The sequence below is a fragment of the Neopsephotus bourkii genome, unplaced genomic scaffold (assembly GCF_033783945.1).
Source record: "Neopsephotus bourkii isolate Nb327-2 ecotype Australia unplaced genomic scaffold, CSIRO-AGI_Nbou_v1 NB_168, whole genome shotgun sequence".
Taxonomy (NCBI): Eukaryota; Metazoa; Chordata; class Aves; order Psittaciformes; family Psittacidae; genus Neopsephotus; species Neopsephotus bourkii.
Window position 1 is genome coordinate 14967733 of NW_026900684.1, and position 18493 is coordinate 14986225.

Consider the following 18493-nt stretch of genomic DNA (forward strand, 5'->3'; position numbering starts at 1 on the left):
GAGGCGCTTGGAGGAAGGGGGATGGTGGGATCAACTGCTGCTGGGGGCGCTCAGCAGGAAAGACTACTGCTCCCGGTGGCTCCGCAGCGCTCCTCCCCAGTGCAAGCCGCGGGGCAGCAGCGGAGCGAGGGAGGGAGGGAGGGAGGGTAGGCGGGGCGGGGAGCGGCGCGGGATGGGCTGGATGGTGGGGCGGTGTCCAGGAACAGAGCGGGACATGGCCGAGGCGGGGCCTGCGGAGATGTGTGGCGGGAGTGAGGATGTGCGGCCGCCGGAGCGGCTGGCAGGTGACACACGGGATATGCTGGAGGAGGTGGAGATGCAGATCAGCGACGTGAGTGCCGGCGCGGCGAGAGGGAGGGAGGGAGGGAGTGAGGGGCGGGAGCGGCGGTGTCCCTTCATGTAGGGCGCGGGACGGGCGGGTGTCTGCGCGCGCCAACCTCTGTGCCCTTCCTCCAGGCCGCCTTCTCCCTGGCGAAGGTCCTGGAGGCGACGTCGGCCGTGTCGGCCCAGGTGGAGGAGCTCGCCACCAAGTGCTCGGAGAACGCCCGGTTCCTCAGAACATGGCGGGACCTGCTGAGGGAGGGGTACGAGTCCCTGAAGCCCAGCGGCTGACCTTGCCCCGCCGCGGCTCCCCGGGCTGCGACGCGCCTTCTCTTGAGCGGCGCCTTTAGGGGAGTTCTCGTGAATTTCCGTTTTCCCTCAGCGCCCCGTGAGCCCGGAGGTCTCTCAGAAATACTTGATGGCTCGTATCGGTACAGTGTGTAAGTCACCGAGTAGAATAACTTTATTTAGGGAGTCACTTTTGACTTCTGGACTCTTCCATTGCTGTTCAAGCAATCTCACACATGAAATACTTTAACCACCCTTTTTAAATTCCTCTCGTTTATGTGCTGGATAAAAAGTTAATGTGTGGTACATTCAAACCTCGTTACTAGTGGGGAAGTGGTGTCCTGCGAGGGGCTGTTGTCAGCCCTCATTTTAAAGAGTTGTCACCAGCATAAACCCTGCCAACTCCAGAGAAACTCGCTGAAGTTCATTTTGACTTCACTTCCTGAAGTGAAAAAGCACACTTTTTGTTCGTGTTGAGGATGGGATAATGTGGCAAGCTGTGTCTCATTTACAAGCTTTAGATAAGCCCTATATCCCGAACCTTACTATTTTTAGCGGCATTGCAGTATGTTTCTATAAAGCTACAGCTATTTTGCAAGATGTTTCATTACTGTAAACAGTTTTACAGTATCTTTTGTTGTAATAAAGTGCCTTATGGTGGACCACGTATCTCTGCCTGCTAGAAGTTTAACAGCATTGTTTGCTGATAGGATGGGTTATTTTGAACTGCAAGTAAAAGCTTCCATCAGTTGGAAAAGAACCTGTGAAATGTATTGCCTGGGAAACATGTTAAAGCTTTTTCAGTATTTGGTCCTATATTTTTTATCTTTGCCTTAAGCAGTTACTAGTTAGTCTAGAGCTTACTGTTAACAGAACCTTTTGGTCTGCAAGGTTGTTAATCTATAATAAATACCTGTACTGAAACTCCTGTGCCTTTACCAGAGCACTGTGAAAAGAGTAATGCTGAAATGCAATGGCAGGCTGCAGGAGAACATGGCTCTACTGTGACTTACTAGTCAGCCTTAGTTTTATTGGTAGAATGACTTTTTAGAAGACAAACTGTAGTTTTCTTAGCGAAGCAATAAAGATGTTCCTAAAAATCCGAAATGATTATTCTTATGTTACTTATACAAACAAATATGACATTGAATATATCCATAATCAAGTTGAGTGAAAAACAGAGGCGATGGTGGGGACAGATATCCTTCCAGATCTCACCAGAAACTGTTACAGACATTGATAAGGCTGTTACCTCAGAGTGTGCAAGTTTTGTTAAGCTGAGTTCTAACTGCCTCAGTGAAAGGTAATCTGCGTGGCAGGATTTCACTTAGCTGTTTTTAACCCCACAACCCAAAATGTTGGAAAATAAATCATTTTGTTCAGCAGATTATCTTTTATTTCAATAAAACGTACAGTAGTGGAAACAAGATGCCTAACAATCTTCGAGTTCAAGATAATCCAAAGTTCTGTAAACAGTTAAAGTGTGAGGTGTCACACTTCTTTAAATTCTACTTCTTACACAGTTAAGAAGTCAAGTGCAAACACTGGAAGTATCTTTCCATTTTAAAACACCTCTAATAATCGATGCAAAACCACAGCATTCTTTTTACCTTTGTGGGCCTCTAAGCCATCGGACTGTTAGTATGGTACTGAAAATAGATGGGAAGTTGTAGCAATTCATAATGGAAAGGATTCTCTTCAGGAAGCATATGCGAAGGAACTGCCACTAGAGGATTGTTTCAGGTGGGATAACTTTTTTTCACCCTTGTAACACTGGAAGTAGAATAATGCTCCAAAAAGTGCTAAATAGCTGTGGTCGTTGAATCATTTTAACTAACGCATCGTGTCAGATGCACAAGGTGACTGAAATGAGACTGAAAGTAAGATTGATAGTCTTCTAAATGGCCATCTCCCATTATTCCATGCACTGAGATAGACATCTTAAGACTGAAATTTGTTGAAGTCTGCAAGCTGTGGGAGGCTACTTATGGTAGCCCATGAATAACCAGTGAGGAAGCACTGAGATGTTGGGATAGTCAAGTCCAGTCTTTCAGGGAAGGATCCTCTCCTGAAGGGGGAAACCCAGCAGCTGCTGCTGGGGGACACTCAGTTGAGGAAATCCCTTTTATTTTTCCTTCCCACAGTTCTGGTTCTGCCCGAGTTAGCATGATCATTGCAATTTCAGGGCTGTTTTTACATGAGTGAAATGGTTGATAAATTGTTAAAAGTTTGTACATTTTTAAAAGTATTAAAATTTTCACTTTATTTTCTTTGACAAACAAACTGGTCTAGGTATTAAATTTACATGTTTTTCATAGGGCTATTGCTTCCTAATCACTTGAATAGACCTACTCAGAAACCCTGTGGAGAGAAAAAATTCTTAATGAGGAAATCAAATAACTTTAAAAGTTTAATGAAAGTAATATTTCCCCCACCCCCAAGACAGATAATTTTGAAACATTCTGCTTTCAGGGTAAGATGTTTTAAATGACAATTCAGGGTTTTCCATGCTCCTGGCTTCTGAGATGAAAAAAAAACAATGTAACTTCTCCTTGTGGTCTAAGATGAGTTGTCAAAGTATCAGGTACCATTGTGAGATGGTGAAATTATTGTTGTATTAGTTCTACATGCAGATACATTGCTGCTTCTCCTGTGTTAGTTCACATGGGCCCAGGTGCCATACCTCCGTTCTTTTTCCTCTTTGCTGTAAAGCCGTAAGCCCACAGATGTGAAGCTAACAGTGCAGATGTCACCGTGAAAATGCAAAATGTATTTACATGTATTAATTTATTCTTGTTGATTGCGAGGTCACCGAAGCATCAGATGAGTCTGTACAAAGCATGGGTTTCATTACCTTTGGAGTCATTTCATGCACTGGCCACATTTCTACCCAAATGAATGATGGACCATATGTTTTCTGACCTGATTTATCTTTTTTAGATCTTCGTTGTCTGTAATTATACCAAACCTGATGAATCATTTCTTTGAAAGGTCGTGTAGTCAAAGTGTAGAGAAGAGGATTCAAAGCACTATTTATTGGCAGTATAAAAATTACCACCCAAGAAGTTATGGTACCTGAGTGAGGGAAAAAGAAAGGAAGCTGTAATATGCATTCCAGTGTTTCTACTGTTAATTCATGCAAGCGCCTAATGTTTATGTATACAGCTACCTGGTGAGAGGGGTGGCTTTGCACTTCTAGGCTGAGTTCATGTCACAAGAGGTTCTCTTCTCACTGTTATGCTTGCACTGCCCTCTTACCTTCCTGTTTCCAGGACTCTGCGAAACCTGACATTGTTTACTCTCCCAGTGGTTCCATTTATCCTCACTTTTCTGTACCATAGTTTCCTATTTGCCCTGGCACACTTTTTGCTCTTACTAAACCCCACTTTCTTGCCCCAAAACTTTTTGTCTCTGCTTTGTTCCATCTCTTCCTGTGATCTCTGTTCCCCATCCTCTTCCCATGTCTAGTGACTTGCAGTCCTAATGATGTCCCTGATGTCCCATCCTGCAAAACAGTATCCTCCAGTTGCTGTATCCCCTCAGAGGCTGATTTTCTCCTCTGCATCAGGGCTTCCCCTGTCTTCCCCCCACAAAGGGTGCAGTACACATCCTCCTTATTTCCTTCTTGCCCTTTCAGTAAGAATTTCTGTGTTGCCACCATCTTCCTTTCTGAAGGTTTCCTGTTCTCTTGCCTATATCAGAGTCTGTGTGCATTCCTACAGCATCCTTTTCCCACCCTTACTGTTTGAGAGCTGCGTTACCTGAGGGGCAGGCAGAAAAGGGACATTAAAGTGCTGAAAGATGTTAGAGGGTGCCCTCCATTGCATTGTTTGGTTTATAAAGCAACTGCAGAACTCCCCAAGCTTAATTAACTCCCTCCCTGCTTCCCAGCTTTACAACTTTATTGCAATATCGATACATTCCTATTGATGCCCATCACATTGGTTACAGTTTTGGAAACAAGAAGATGCTTAATTCAAAAGCTGTCACAGTGTATCCACAAAGAAAAAGAATGCTATCAAACGGGCTTTAAAACTTTTGTTAATTTAGGCAGCTATCTGTTATGTCTTTAATTTTATGAAATGAGTAATTACTGTCTAATCTGGTTTATCTAACACAGAACATTAATTTGTTAAACCCAAGATCACCCTTTGCTGAACCTTGAAGATTTCTTCAAGGTTTCTTGACTCAGAATACATCTGCTTCTACTTTTCACAATATTTTCTTTAAAATTTCATAGGTGGTTTGATGACTTCATGAAGTTTTAAAATAATTGAAAATATTTGACATAATCAATGTAACTTTCAGACATTTGAAATGTCAGTCAAACTTTGAAAAGGTGACTGACTCCCAACACTCCTGCTCAGCACAGAAGACAAAATCATGGAATCATAGAATTGTTAGGGTGGGCAAGGAGCTTAAGATCATCTAGTTCCAACCCCCCTGCCATGGGGAGGGATACCACACACTAGACCATCCTCTGAGACAAAAAATACACAATGTAGTATTGTGACACGTCTGTACATTGAGTCTGGATCTGCTCTTGCTGCTGGTAACGTTCATGTTCACATGTTCTAACAGGGTTTACAAGCCCTACATAATGGGGCTGTTTTTTTTCTGGCATGTATTGGTATTGCGAAGAGAATAAAACAAATAAGATGCAATTTTAAATCTTTTAGGTTATGTTATTTTTACATGGGAATATATTCATAGCATGAAGAAGGTAAGAGAGATCTATACAACACTGTTTTGAAATATAAGTACCAAACTGTAGAAGAAAGTTATTTCAGGATAACAATTCTATTGTCAGTTCTAGATAGGAAACACTGAATTGTCCTGAGCCTTATTTAGGCAACAGAACAGGCAAAAGCCATAAAAGGAGGAAAGCCAATATAATTCAGCCTTGGCTTTCAAATATATCTTATAGATATTCTATGGAGACAAACATGAATGATTTGAATTTTGGGGGAGGCAGGTTTCTGACTCAAAGATGACTAATATATATATAATATATGTCAATATATATTATATAGATACAGATACAGCAATATAATTCAGTAGTAAAACTATATAGGTCATTATATTCTGTGTACATGTATATGGATACATAGTTCATTATAGTAATATAGTTCAATATACTAAATTCGTTTTCTTCCGAATTAGAAACAACACTCTTCATACAGTAAAACAGCCTCACAAAAGAGAGGACTTACCTGGTATTTCTACCCGAAGTAAAGAAAGGAGTTTCAAAACAAAAATAGGTATCCAACATAGTGCATCAGTAAATACAATGAAGAAAAAACGTTTAGCAAGGATCATCTCTTTTTTCACATGATTCTTAATTTCAGTAGCTGTAATAGCTGTTTGGTGAACACTGTAGAACATAGTCCCGTAAGAAAATACAATGATGATGAAAGCTGCCAAGTTTACACCTGTTTAAGAAGTGAAAATTGATTATAATTTAACAGCATAAGGGCAATTCCACATCACCTATTTATCGGGTGAGTACTAAAGAAAACTGTTTCATCTAAACTGCTAGCCCCATCGAATTAAGTGGACAGAGTCTGTTTTCACCAGGGCATGAAATTTTTGCCTTTACTCAGGTATTTATATCAGTCACTGACACCTGACAAATAGCTGCCATCTGGTCCAAACTACATAGTTCTCCTCTGGTCTCTGCTTTCCTGACAAAGTCTATTCATTCAGGAACTTAATAGTCATTAATTTCTTTCTACATTTTCAATCCTTCATGCATTTTAAGATAAATAAGTATCTAAATATAGTAAAATATTCAGGCTTGAAAAAGTATTTAAGTGCTTAATGGAACATCTAAATAAAAGGTGTGAACATCACAGCAAAGCCATCTTATTTTTCTGAAAATTAAGTTCAATTACAGCTCTAAACATATATAAAGAAGAAATGCAACTTACCTAAGAAAATGACAACAGAATAAATCTGACTTCCTGCACTTTCTGCTTGTTCTGAGTGAAGAGGAAAACAGACACCATTGGTGCCATAGTAGTTCCTGAAAAATTCCTTATTGCTCAGTGGGATAAAAGCAACAGCAAACCCAATTATCCAGATAAGAATCAGAATGGAAATTGTCCTGCATTTTCTGGGCTTCAGACACCTAAAGGGATAAACTATGCAGATGCATTTTTCCAAAGTCAGGTAAGTCAACAGTAAGACTGACACCTCTGTAGACAGAATAGCCAGTGATCCAAGCAATTGGCAATGAATACTGTCCATCCACAACTGAGCATGCTTGTTGTATTCTCCACGATATTTAAGATCAAAAGCTCCAATCACAAATAAATATATTCCCATCAGACAGTCAGCACCTGTGGGCACAGTGCTTAAAATCATTATTTACACATCTGAATTTCCCATTCTCTGTGTATATGTATATTGGAAAACAGAGATAAACACATATATATGAGTACATATTTATAACTAAGTCAGCTAATATATAGATATAAAATAAATCACTATTATAGCCGGAATGCTATTGTGAAGTGCAATTAAAGCAATATAATTCAGTTCTATCTCCTTTGTTTTTTAATTTTCATTTGGACTGACAGTCTATGTTTCATTCTTGTTTCCAACCTTATTTTTTGAAGTTCAGATAAAATTGGTTTCCAAGCAGAAAAAGATACAGCTTCATTTATAGAAATATTATGCAACTTTTTTTTAGTTAGGTCTTATTGCTTTTGATATTGACATTTGGTTTTAGATAATTTGCTTTGAGTAGGGCATCTCTGCTGGATTCAAAGCTTAGTTTTGGTTTCTCCACCTTATGCTAGTTCAAAACTGATGCACACAGTCTTCTAAGTCTAGTAAGGGAAGATGAGCTGCCAACACAGAGCTGAAGGCTTCTCACGTTTTGGCTAGTTTTGCCTACTATTCAGAGTGTTCCCATGGAAACAACAAAGTTTCAAAATCACTGACACCAACATGCTTTATTTAAAAACTTTGCAATCTTTTTATACACTGTAGACAATTACCTTTCAAACTGCAACTAAGTGCATTTGTGAAATAGAATCATAGAATCAACCAGGTTGGAAAAGACCTTTAAGATCAGCAAGTCCAACTGTTTGTTAATACTTGCAGACTCTCCTGTACTGAGACAGGGTATTCAAGATTGTAGTGACTATGGTGCCAAACAGTTAATCCATAAACTTGCCTTGCTTTTAGGACTAAAATACCCCCTCCCCATTCTTAATATTGGGGATTGATTTTCTATATTTGCATAAGTAACCTTCTACCATGCAAAAAATAGAGTATCTTGAGCACGAGATTTCATGTGCAAATTGCTATTTATTAAAAAATGCATAGTATAATTTAGGCTTATAGGCCTTAGAAAAATTTGCAATTCTATTTCTTCTTGCTGAAGAAAGTGGGAATTTGATGCAATACCCACAGCATTAAAAATCAAACATGAAACCTTTGGAGTTTATCAGCTGCCAGGTGCAGCGTTTAACTAGACCTCCTGGGGCATAAGGTACAGCACTTTGTATTGTAATTTGCAACAGTATGAAAGTCCAGTTAATCCAGTGCTAGAGATATGTCACTATATTACAATAACAAGTGTCATACATGCTATGAGTGGACTAAAGCAATATTCTTGTATGCATGGAGTACTCACAGCAGAGAGACATTATTGAGATGGCATGGAGTTTATTTTCCGATCTGATATAGGGCCTCATGCAGATAACGAATATATTTCCAAAGCAGGTGATAGCAGACACAACCCAGACAAACACTCTCTGTATAATGCTGGCTAAAAGATTCTCAAGGGATGAAATCCCATCAGTATTGGGCTTACAGCTGCGCACATGAGGGGCATATCCACAGTACTGGAATTTCTTAAAATATCTGGTTGTGAGAAAGAAAAACAGACAAGAAATGGTTCTAGTTTGGTTGCCAGAATATCAAAACTCTAGTAACTATTCAGAAAACATATTCTGAAAGAATAAAAATTGATTTAAAACTTTTCAAATTTGACAGCTGTTCATGTGCTGCTTTTCAGATGCTTTTGTTTTCAGTTGTCCAGTATCCTGTAAATTGTAAAATTCAGACCAAAAAAAGCAAACTGGAATAATCTACTCACATGTGGGAAAGGTTTCTCAGGGGTCTGAACATTCTTCTCTGGATGTTTGCAATTTCAATGCCTTCCAAGCCACTGTAAGCAATAAATTCTCAGTAAAAGGCCATAGAAACTCAGTAGTAAAAGAACAAACTGTATGGACATTTAATTTTGCTTCTGTAGTTACAGGAAACTGGAGAGGAACTTGAATTGCCTCTAATCTGTCATCCTTTTGAAACTCAAAGAGGAGGTCTGCGTAAAAGCTCAAATGGAATAAAATAAATTGCAGTTAATTCTAATAAACTTGCTGTTCCTAAAGTCACTGAGAAAGCTGCTCTCAGCAGTGCAATCTCCAGTTATTATGTTGCCCTTCCAAAGTATTGTTCTACTGATGTTCTTTCATCATCTCTGGGAAGCTAACAACTTCTTCCAATATTAACATTTTGCACGCCTCTTCTGTCTTTTGTCCCAGGGAGTGCTCTACTAGACAAACAAACCACTGCAGGGGTTCAGCCTTCATTGTGTCAAGAGCAGCAGGAAGTTGGGACATGGAACAGGGCATGTAAGGAAAAACGCTGGCTTTCTTGTGATGCATAAATGTGATTTCTTATTTTATTATTATTATTTTTAATATATTGAAAATAGCACCATCATTTCCCCTGCAGTGCTAGGGGAAATTCTTCTTTTAGAATTTCAGTTTCTGTATTCTTCCAGTCATAGAATCATATAATAGTTAGGTTTGTAAAGGACCTTAAGATCATCTAATTCCAACCCCCTGGCCATGGGCAGGTATGCCTCGCTCTAGACCATGTTGCTCAAGTTTCTGTCCAACCTGGCCCTGTTCAACCAGTCCATCCCATCCATTGGCTAAATGTGCAACTGGTCAGAGGTCTTTGGTTCTCCTTGTGGGGAGCCTTATTTGAATTTACTGTTCGGTGCTTTGAATGCAGTATTCATGTGAGTTCTGAGCACATTTAGGCAAAAGTGGAGAAAAGTACCAGTCTTACTGGTTAGCTGCTGTGGGCTGGTAGGCAGTTTAGTTAGGAGATAAGAAAAAGTCCCCAATATGGGGGTGTGTTAGTTTTATTTAAACTGCAGTGATTTTTAGGGTGTGGTTTCCCCAGATGTTCTTACTATTTCAAACTATCGAAGAGGCAACTGATGCTCTACAAACTGCTGAAATACATAGTTTCCTATAGATCTATCTCAAAATTTAAATGCTTTCTGAACTTAAAACCATGGACGGTTGTGGTCATTGTGTTTTACAAGTTCTTTGGTGTTAAATAATGGATAAAGTAAATGCTGTAGCCTGAGTGTTAGGGAGGTAGTTAATTATTCTTTTTCTGTGCTCAGCTGCTTATTCTCATGAAACTTGTACAGATTCAGTATTTTCAGGTCATTAGCTATTTACCAAATTTAGTTGAATTTGGCCACTGGATTCAAAATCACTATGAAGAAGCTGGACTGATCTACAAAGGCATGAAGCTGCTGGCTTCAGCTCAGGAGTCAGATCATAATCTCCTATTAAGCTCACATCCAAGGAAACATCTTCTTTTGGACCTCCACAAGTATTTCTAGTGTGGCCTGTTGGAATAGGACAATTGATAATGGTTTTAAACTGAAAGAGGGGAGATTCAGGCTGGATATAAGGATTTTTTTTTTTTTTTTTTAATGAGGGTGATGAAACACAGGCAGAGGTTGCTCAAAAGGGTGGTAGAGGCCCCATTCCTGGAAAAATTCAAGATAAGGTTCCACAGGGGTATGAGCAAACTCATCTTAATTGAAGATGTTCCTGCTCACTGCAGGGGCTTCGGACTAGATGACCTTTAAGTGTCCCTTCAAACCCAAACTATTCCATGATTCTATGATCTGACAAGAACCAGTGCTTTGGTCTACCAAGCCGGTTTTTGCAGACGTGCAGTGGCCTGTGAAGATGATGTACTTAAATCTACCACTGGCTAATTTCAGGTTTTCAAGACTGTCACTGCGCTATCACACAGTTTTAGGAAGAGCTCTGCTGGTAGAATTCCAGTTAGAGCTGCCATGTTAGTGTGCCATTCCAGTTAGAGCTGCCATGTTAGTGTACCCACAAAAACTTCCCCTAAGCTCTTTTAAAAGATCTGTTAAAGTTTCCTTCTAACAGGGCAGCTGAATCATACTTGTTTTATATTGTTCTTTTCATGGTGTTAGCAGTAGAGTCTGTAAGAATGGAAGTGTGTCCGCAAACTTGTATTTCTACCATATTTCTTTATAATTCCTGTCTATCCTAATGGTACCTGCCATGGTGTTTATAGCTCCAATATGACCCTTAAGCCCTGTGAACAAATTATGCAAGGTCAAAAAAGGATTGCATTACACTTGTTCTGTAATAGCAGAAAAAGATAATGACCCTTTCTAATGTATTTATCATCTCTTTTTTTGTTGGAAATAATTCAACTATGAAACTGGTATTTTCAGGAAGGAGAATTTGATTATTGCTAGTAATTATTTTTTAGGCTCAAATTGTTAGGTATCATCAATATAACTATAAACTATTTCAAGGGCAATACCTTCTAAAACATATTCTGTATCATATCCTTTTGAAGGAAATGTGCATAACCACAAAGAAAATACAGCCAAAATATAAAAACTTGATACTTACAGGGATTTGAGTTTAATTAGAAAATCAAACTGGTCTATTTGTATTTTCTTGATGGGGTTGTAAGAAAGGTTTCTGTAAACACAACATAGACATAAGTAACTTAGTACACCTTCCTTACAGCTTGTTCTAAATAAAGTTAAACTGCGTAACCCATTTGATTTTCCAGTCCTGAAGGACGGACTTGTGCAATTGGCAGTTACAACTGCAAATGGTAGCATTCATTTAGTGCTATTCAGCATGCTAAGCCAGTGGAAAGAGTAGTCGGATACTTCACAGGCATGCTATTTCCACATGCACACACACACGCAAAACTGCCTCCCCCAACCTGATGCTTAAAGTTTTGGACTATAGCAATATGTAGTTATTAAACTTCCTGGACTTTCAAGTAAAGGAACCTAACTGAACTTCATATAGTTAGAAATAAATTACAATTGATTCTGCTAGTTGCTAAAATCTGGGTTTTTTGTTTTTTTTAAGCATTCATGTGAGTTCAAGAGACAGAGGCAGTGGGACGTAAAAAAAAATAATATTAGCATTAGATGCTGTCACTCTGTGCAAGAGTTTCAATGTGCATCCCCTTTTCCTTCTCCCTATAACTGTTCTTTACGTTTTCATTTTGATATTGTAACTAAAATGAGCCAATTCAGTAAATGCAGCTGTACACGTGGATGCCCTAGTGTATTGTGATAGATCCCAACAACGCTGAGAAAGCACAAAAAGAAGTTATTCCACATACTACCTCCTCTCTTCTGGACAATTTTGTGACATCTTTCAGATTATGTGAGAAAGATTGGGACTTCCCAGCAGCATTTGCCTATATATTGGAAAAACAGAGGCTGACTTTCCCATTTTATAAAAACCTTATGGTTTTTGGAACTCTTTCACAGGAAGAAAACAATTGCAAAGAAGGCACCTGTATGATGCTCTTACATGTTTATAATCTATTTTTAGAGCCAAATCCTGATATCACATGAAACATCACTAATTTCTCATGACTAGCATGGACGAACTTATATATACTAAAAAAATCTAGAAAAAGTTACAATTTGAATTTATCTTCTGGGACATGAAAATACACATCCTTTACAAAACTATTCAGGGAAAAACCTTATATAGGATTACTTTTGGGATTAGTATTTTTAAGGCAAGGTTTAAATGTGGCATACAAACAAGGTGCTCTTCTCTTCCCCAGAATTCATGACTGAAAGCATTATATCAAATGAGTAATATACAGTTCGATGTAATAAAAATAATCGAGAATCCTTACAGTTGTGAAAGCTCCTTTAGGTCCTTAAATATATACGGAGGAAGTGATTCAATCTTGTTACTAGCCAAATCTCTGCAGAAACAGCCACAGGTAGGGTACAGTAAGCTCTTACCAGGCTCAGTAATTTTACTCAACAGTTTTGTAATTTGAAGACACAAGCTTTATTCTATTTGCCAAATAGGATATTATTTATCATCTAGGTTATCAGAAACTTGGACTATAAAAGAATGCTGTTATAACAAAATGTGAAGCTAGATCCACCAGATCTCTGTCTAGTTCAGATATGCCATTATACCCATAATTTATTAGTATTTTATTTACATAAAAAAGAAAGAAAATACCCTTGGATTGTAGGAATTTCAAAATAAATTAAACATATGGTTTCATGATGGGAATTATTTTACATAGGCTAACCAGCACATCTTCTCTTAGTTCTCTACTTTGCTCCTTATTCTCACTAAACATACCTGCAAATAACTGTGGACAGAGGAGGAAAGGCCTCAGTTTGCCTGAAACTTGCAAACTGGTCTAAAATAAGGAAAGCACACACATCCCGCTAGACTGTGGTAGTGTAAGATTATTCTGTTCAGAGAAAATAACACTCTTGTGAACAAAACTCCTGATGTTATTGATAGAGAGTACGTATTTTATTAACTATTTCTTTGTGTTAGATATATAGAAAGAAAACCTGAGGATGGGTGCTATTTCCAGAGCATGGTATATGAAACAGAATTTATGGTAAGTAATATTTGCAACATAAATGACAAAGCTTTGTGACTTGGACAAGTGAAAGAAGAAATCTACTCACAATTCATCCAACATCTGGAGAAAAGAAAAGCTGTTTTCACTTAAAGAGCTGATTTTATTTTCTCTCAACACCCTGAAAGAATAAAACAAACTCATGTTGCTACTTCTGTCCATCAGTTTGGTTTTCGAGAAAACTTTTTGTAGACTTGAAAAATTCTCTCTTCTCTGCATCTTCAAAAATTTGCCTGATTCAGTTAACAAGCTAATCAGATCTCAAAGCCTACCATTTTACAATTTGGTAAATAATATTTGGTGCTTATACACACAGGTATTTGCGCAGATATATGCACACACACATATAGATACCCATATGAAGCTGGTATAAATTGACTGACAGCAGGAGGAACACTAAGAGGGATGGAAGATTATGTAACCTAACCACATCACAGACACAGGCCCATGGCTGTGCAACTTTTCCTTCACCCTTATTTCATCTGCCACCGAGCTTGCTCCTTAAATAAACAACCTCTATTGTAAAAGCAAAGGGAAAACCAAGACTATGGGCACTGCACAAGTTAATTGAAAGTGACAGCTACTGTGGAGCCTACTGATTTCTCAAAATTGGAAGGGGTTTGCAGAGGAAGCTTTGGGGAGTATTCTGAAAGTGATGAGCTAGCCAACACACCAGCCAAACAAACTCTTAAAAATGAAGAAACAAGCTATGTATTTTGTATGTTTGCTGCTTTTTATTATGAGATTTTTGCCTCCTTTTCCAAACAATATTTTGAATGAAAAATTTTAAATCTTAATATCAGTCAAAATTGCTTCAGTGGACTTCAGTTGCATATATCAGTGCTGACCTTTGCTATAGATGTAAAGAGTGGTTGTTCTATATGGCATTAATTTAAAACCAAGCATTTTAATTTAATGTCCTTGAGTTCTAAACAGCCATGGTACTGAGGAAACTTTTATAGTAGCTGTAATGAATCACTTGACTGTTCAGCACAAGCATATCTCACTCTGGCTAGCTAACATATCCTATTACTTACAGTACAGTTAGAGTGTTGCAGGAGATGAAAGTGACGTTTCTTACATGATGGATATGGTTGCCTTCAAGGTCTCTGGGATATAAAAACAAAACATCAATCACTGAAAAAAAAATGATGCAGTTATTCTAAGGTAATTGAAGAAACACCCTACCAGAACTTCATGACTGCACAGAAGAGGGTGGGAATATTTCTGCATACTTAATTGATGACTTCAGGTCATCAACCCTACAGTGACCCAGCAGGCACGCTGTAAGATCCAGTGCCCCATTAGAAAATGTGGCATGGAAGTACCATATAAAGACAATAATATTTTGCTAGTGAAATAAGGTAGACTTACAGCCAGTTTAGCCTTGGCATATATCGGCACAGAGGTTTATCAGGCAAATGAGCAACAGAATTATTCATCATCTCTCTGGAAAAAAAAAAAAAAGGAGAAATAGTATAGCTGTTTATATTTGCCAAAAATGACATTATAGAAAATATTCAGGTCTCTTATGTATGTACTTTTACATTCTGTGGAGTGGTATTTTATCCTTGACTTTTTAATTACCAGGAAAAGATGTTCACTTCAGAGCCATTTAAATAAAACATAGCATGTCAATACAGATGTTGACTATTCAGTCATAACATGTAGCTCCTATGGGTGACAGAGGAAGGGGAATATGGAAGGAGGTTTCCCTCTTGGCCACAGGGGAGATGGTTTCTTGTATTTGGGCCTGGACCAGGCAGCAGTGGGTTGTGGACAGGGCTGTGGACCCCTGCCTCCTGCACTGGAAGACAACCAGCACCCATGGCTGCAGCTGCCACCTCCTTGCCCCCTCAGTGATACTATTTTTTTACCATCTTTCCCAGCCCTCTCCCTATACTTTTCCAGACACTGCATGACCACTGCTGCCAAAATCCTACTCCAGCACATTTTATCTTGTGGCAAGAAGAAGCTGCATGTGGACTGGCAGCATTCCGAGGTGAGCAAGCACAGTCGTTATAAAAAGGTTTTATATATAACTGTCCATTCTGTTCTGTTCTTTTAAAATAAAACTTGTGGGTCTTATTCCATACTTACAGGAGAATAAGTGATTTGAGTCCATAAAATGTTAATGGAGAGATCCGATTTATCCTATTATTTTCAATTATCCTATAAATTACAGCAGAGCATGTATCAGATTGATAACTGACTGCAGTCTTAAACTGAACAGATGAGAAAAACTAACATACTTTGAAGTGAATTTCTTAAAATGTCCAGTCAAAGTACTTAAAAAATTATCACACTACTCCTTAGCAGGTCAGGTTATTCATCAAATTAATTTATTTTCAGAATAACTTAATGATAATAAAAAAAGTTAAAATAATTGCTTTCAATTTTGAAAAATCTTTTTCTGTCAGTTTTTTAAATTCTTAGATCAAGCTATTTTGAACAGATTATCTGTGAAAACAAAGCAGCACCACGTAACAGTTTTCTATGGCAATGCATCAGTTCCAGAAGCATCTTATTATTTGCTTATTTTGAATAACTTAATTGAACTAGTGTTTCATTTTCATCTGTCTGAAAAACAGTATTAAAGCATATTGCAAGCAGTATTTAGAGGGAAAGAACTGTCCCCCAGAATATCTCTTTTTACTGTTTTACAGTAGTGGAGTTATGTATTGATTTGTAACAAGCAATTACTAATAAACATTATTTAGTATTTTAAAAGTCATTGGTCATTGGAGCCATTAATGCCCAAGAACTGGTTCCTGTTCTTGCCAGTCAACTAAATTTTTACCCTGTACAATGTAACAGGAGTTCCTTAGTTATTATCTAGTGTAAAATATTGCTATGCTCATCAATGAAAGCAATCCGAATATTTCTTTGCCTTGCTTCAATTATTCCTTGGGAAAGTAAACATAAAAATAAGAAAAAGACATACAGCCATTCAAGTCTGTGGAGATCTGCAAAGACACCAGGCTTCAAAATAGTTATTTTGTTGTTACTCAGGTATCTAAAACAAGACCAACGATAAATGGAGAGATTAATTAGTATCAGGTGCATGAGAACTGGTTTTATTTTTTTTCCCACTGATAATTTATGAGAATACAATTAAAATGAATTATAATTATTGTTTTGATTATAATAATTCTCATGCCCTTCTTTGAGAGCAAGATGAAACTCTCTGGTGAGGACTTCCAGAGCAAGTATGTAGAATGTTTTGTTTTATCCATAGGAAAACACAGCAAGCTAAACATTTTCACTATATCATATTTTTGGCCCTTCCCAGTTTTCTTCTGCAGAGTGATTCTGTCATGGTTTAAACCTGGACAGATTTGTTCCATGAATGTTCCCAGGATCATGTTCAGACTTTGCTGAGGACGTTAATCATAAATTTAGATACCAGAATCATGGAAAAAGAAAGGCTGAGAAAAGAAGGGGGAGGGATGGTATGAATAGCCTGGGTAGGTAATAATAGCAGCTGAAATAACAGATAATAAGCTACATTTGTGTGATGGAAATATAAGAGGTGAACATATTAAATTTTTCCTTTTAAAAACGTTACAGGAACAAAAACCTGGACCAAACAATGAAATTTATTTGTTGTCTCTTTTACTAAGCATTTTCCTTAAAAGGTAGAAACACTTTTCAAAAAGCTGCTGCAAAATTAAAAGCATTCTTTTGGTTACTGATACTGGTTACTTTGGTTTGCTTCTGTAAATCAAAATGTAATGTTAAGGAGTTTTCAACCATCACATGCTCTCACTTTTGTTTTAGTTCATGTTTAGTCGTAATCTATCTCTGCTTTCTCATTCCAATCATTGAGTTAAAGGTTTGGACCACTTTGCAACTTCCTAACATTATCTCATATAAGAGAGAGACCTCCATGACAACTCTCAGAGCTCTTCCCACTGCTTTTTACTTCAGTATTCAAAAAGCAATACTTACAATTTTGTCAAGTTGAATAAACCTTTAAAAGCACGTTCAGATACCGCTCTGATTTTATTATTTTGAAGATACCTAAGAAGATAAAAAACCAACAACAGTTAATTCTCCAAGCATGCAAAGTCAGAGCAAGCATAAATAGCCCATAGAAATCTATCAACTAAACTGAATGTGGGTTATATTTGAAAAGAAGCTGTCAAAGTTGTTATACCTTACATTTGATAATAAACAATTCACAGCTACAGCTGCAAAGAGTGCAAAGATGTTTTAAAAGGAATACCCTCCTCCCCCCTGCCCCCCAGCAGAATTACAAACCTCATTCAAAGGAATACTTGGTTTGCCTCAGATGATCAATAAAGTGATTGTTTGTGACCTCCTGGTTTAGGCCCTAACCTTAAAGTTCTCACCTGTGTCTCCTGATCTTTATGTTTAGCCAGAACACTACTGCAAGCAAAGTTTTGCATGGCAAATGTCAAATGATAATGTATTTTGAGTTTTTAATTTATACGATAAGAGAATTTTCAAAATGCTGCATTTTTATGATAATATAATAAAAATGTAAAACAAATCTCACTAACCTGTAAAGAATACTAAGTGTTCTCTTCAACTCTTTTGATGAAATAATGAGTAAAAAAAATTAATCAACTGCAAACCTTAAATCCTTTCCAAATAACGGTTAAGTATTATAGACAGTCTCTGGTTAGCATTTAAATATAAATCGTTTTAGTTGAGTTACAGTTAATAAAGCATTCAGAAGCATTCCTGTTCAAAAGCAGTAACAAATCTGACACTGGCTTTTACAAAATGGGTTTCTGTCAAACACTGCTCAAGAGCTTTCTGAAAATTTACAGCTATCGATCAGAAAGGTGTGAAATCAGTGTTCGAAGCAAATGTTTTGTACAGATAGATATGGATGTATTTCTTTTTATGAAAACGGACCTTTCAAGACTGTAAGGTCATAATAGCACTTAACTTTATGAACACGAGATGGTGCTGCAGTACAGCACACTTTCTGTAAGAGTTGCACTCCACCAAGTTTCCAAGGACTATTAAGTGTCTGGAACTGGTGATATAGGAGTCCTACTCCTACTAAATTTTGCATTTAATTCTGATTTTCAGTAGCTCTATACAAAGAAAACTTATTAAAGGCTATGATTTTCGAACAATGTATATGTTAGACATC

At 37.8% G+C, this 18493-nt stretch overlaps 2 protein-coding genes across 4 annotated transcripts in view; one reads left to right on the forward strand and one right to left on the reverse strand.

The window, feature by feature from the left end:
• The first annotated feature begins 193 nt into the window (after positions 1–193).
• CUNH4orf46 (chromosome unknown C4orf46 homolog) lies at positions 194–1425 on the forward strand. The gene is made up of 2 exons (XM_061373284.1): positions 194–331; positions 457–1425. Exons 1-2 carry the CDS (start codon positions 215–217, stop codon positions 610–612), a joined length of 273 nt encoding a protein of 90 aa, XP_061229268.1. The 5' UTR covers positions 194–214; the 3' UTR covers positions 613–1425.
• A 1685-nt stretch (positions 1426–3110) lies between these two features.
• The window catches only part of RXFP1 (relaxin family peptide receptor 1), a 45908-nt gene continuing 30525 nt past the window's right edge, over positions 3111–18493 (reverse strand). For 2 of the 3 annotated variants that reach the window (XM_061373464.1, XM_061373482.1), the window contains exons 6-18: positions 17314–17385; positions 16307–16378; positions 15463–15534; positions 14737–14811; positions 14400–14471; positions 13412–13483; positions 12604–12675; positions 11337–11408; positions 8720–8791; positions 8255–8484; positions 6540–6950; positions 5823–6041; positions 3111–3684 (exon numbers count right to left, since the gene is read on the reverse strand). In XM_061373464.1, coding sequence (XP_061229448.1) covers positions 3392–3684; positions 5823–6041; positions 6540–6950; positions 8255–8484; positions 8720–8791; positions 11337–11408; positions 12604–12675; positions 13412–13483; positions 14400–14471; positions 14737–14811; positions 15463–15534; positions 16307–16378; positions 17314–17385 — 1804 coding nt within the window. In that variant the 3' untranslated portion in view covers positions 3111–3391. The remainder of the gene's footprint in view (positions 3685–5822; positions 6042–6539; positions 6951–8254; positions 8485–8719; positions 8792–11336; positions 11409–12603; positions 12676–13411; positions 13484–14399; positions 14472–14736; positions 14812–15462; positions 15535–16306; positions 16379–17313; positions 17386–18493) is intronic. The other variant, XM_061373473.1, reaches the window with a different exon arrangement.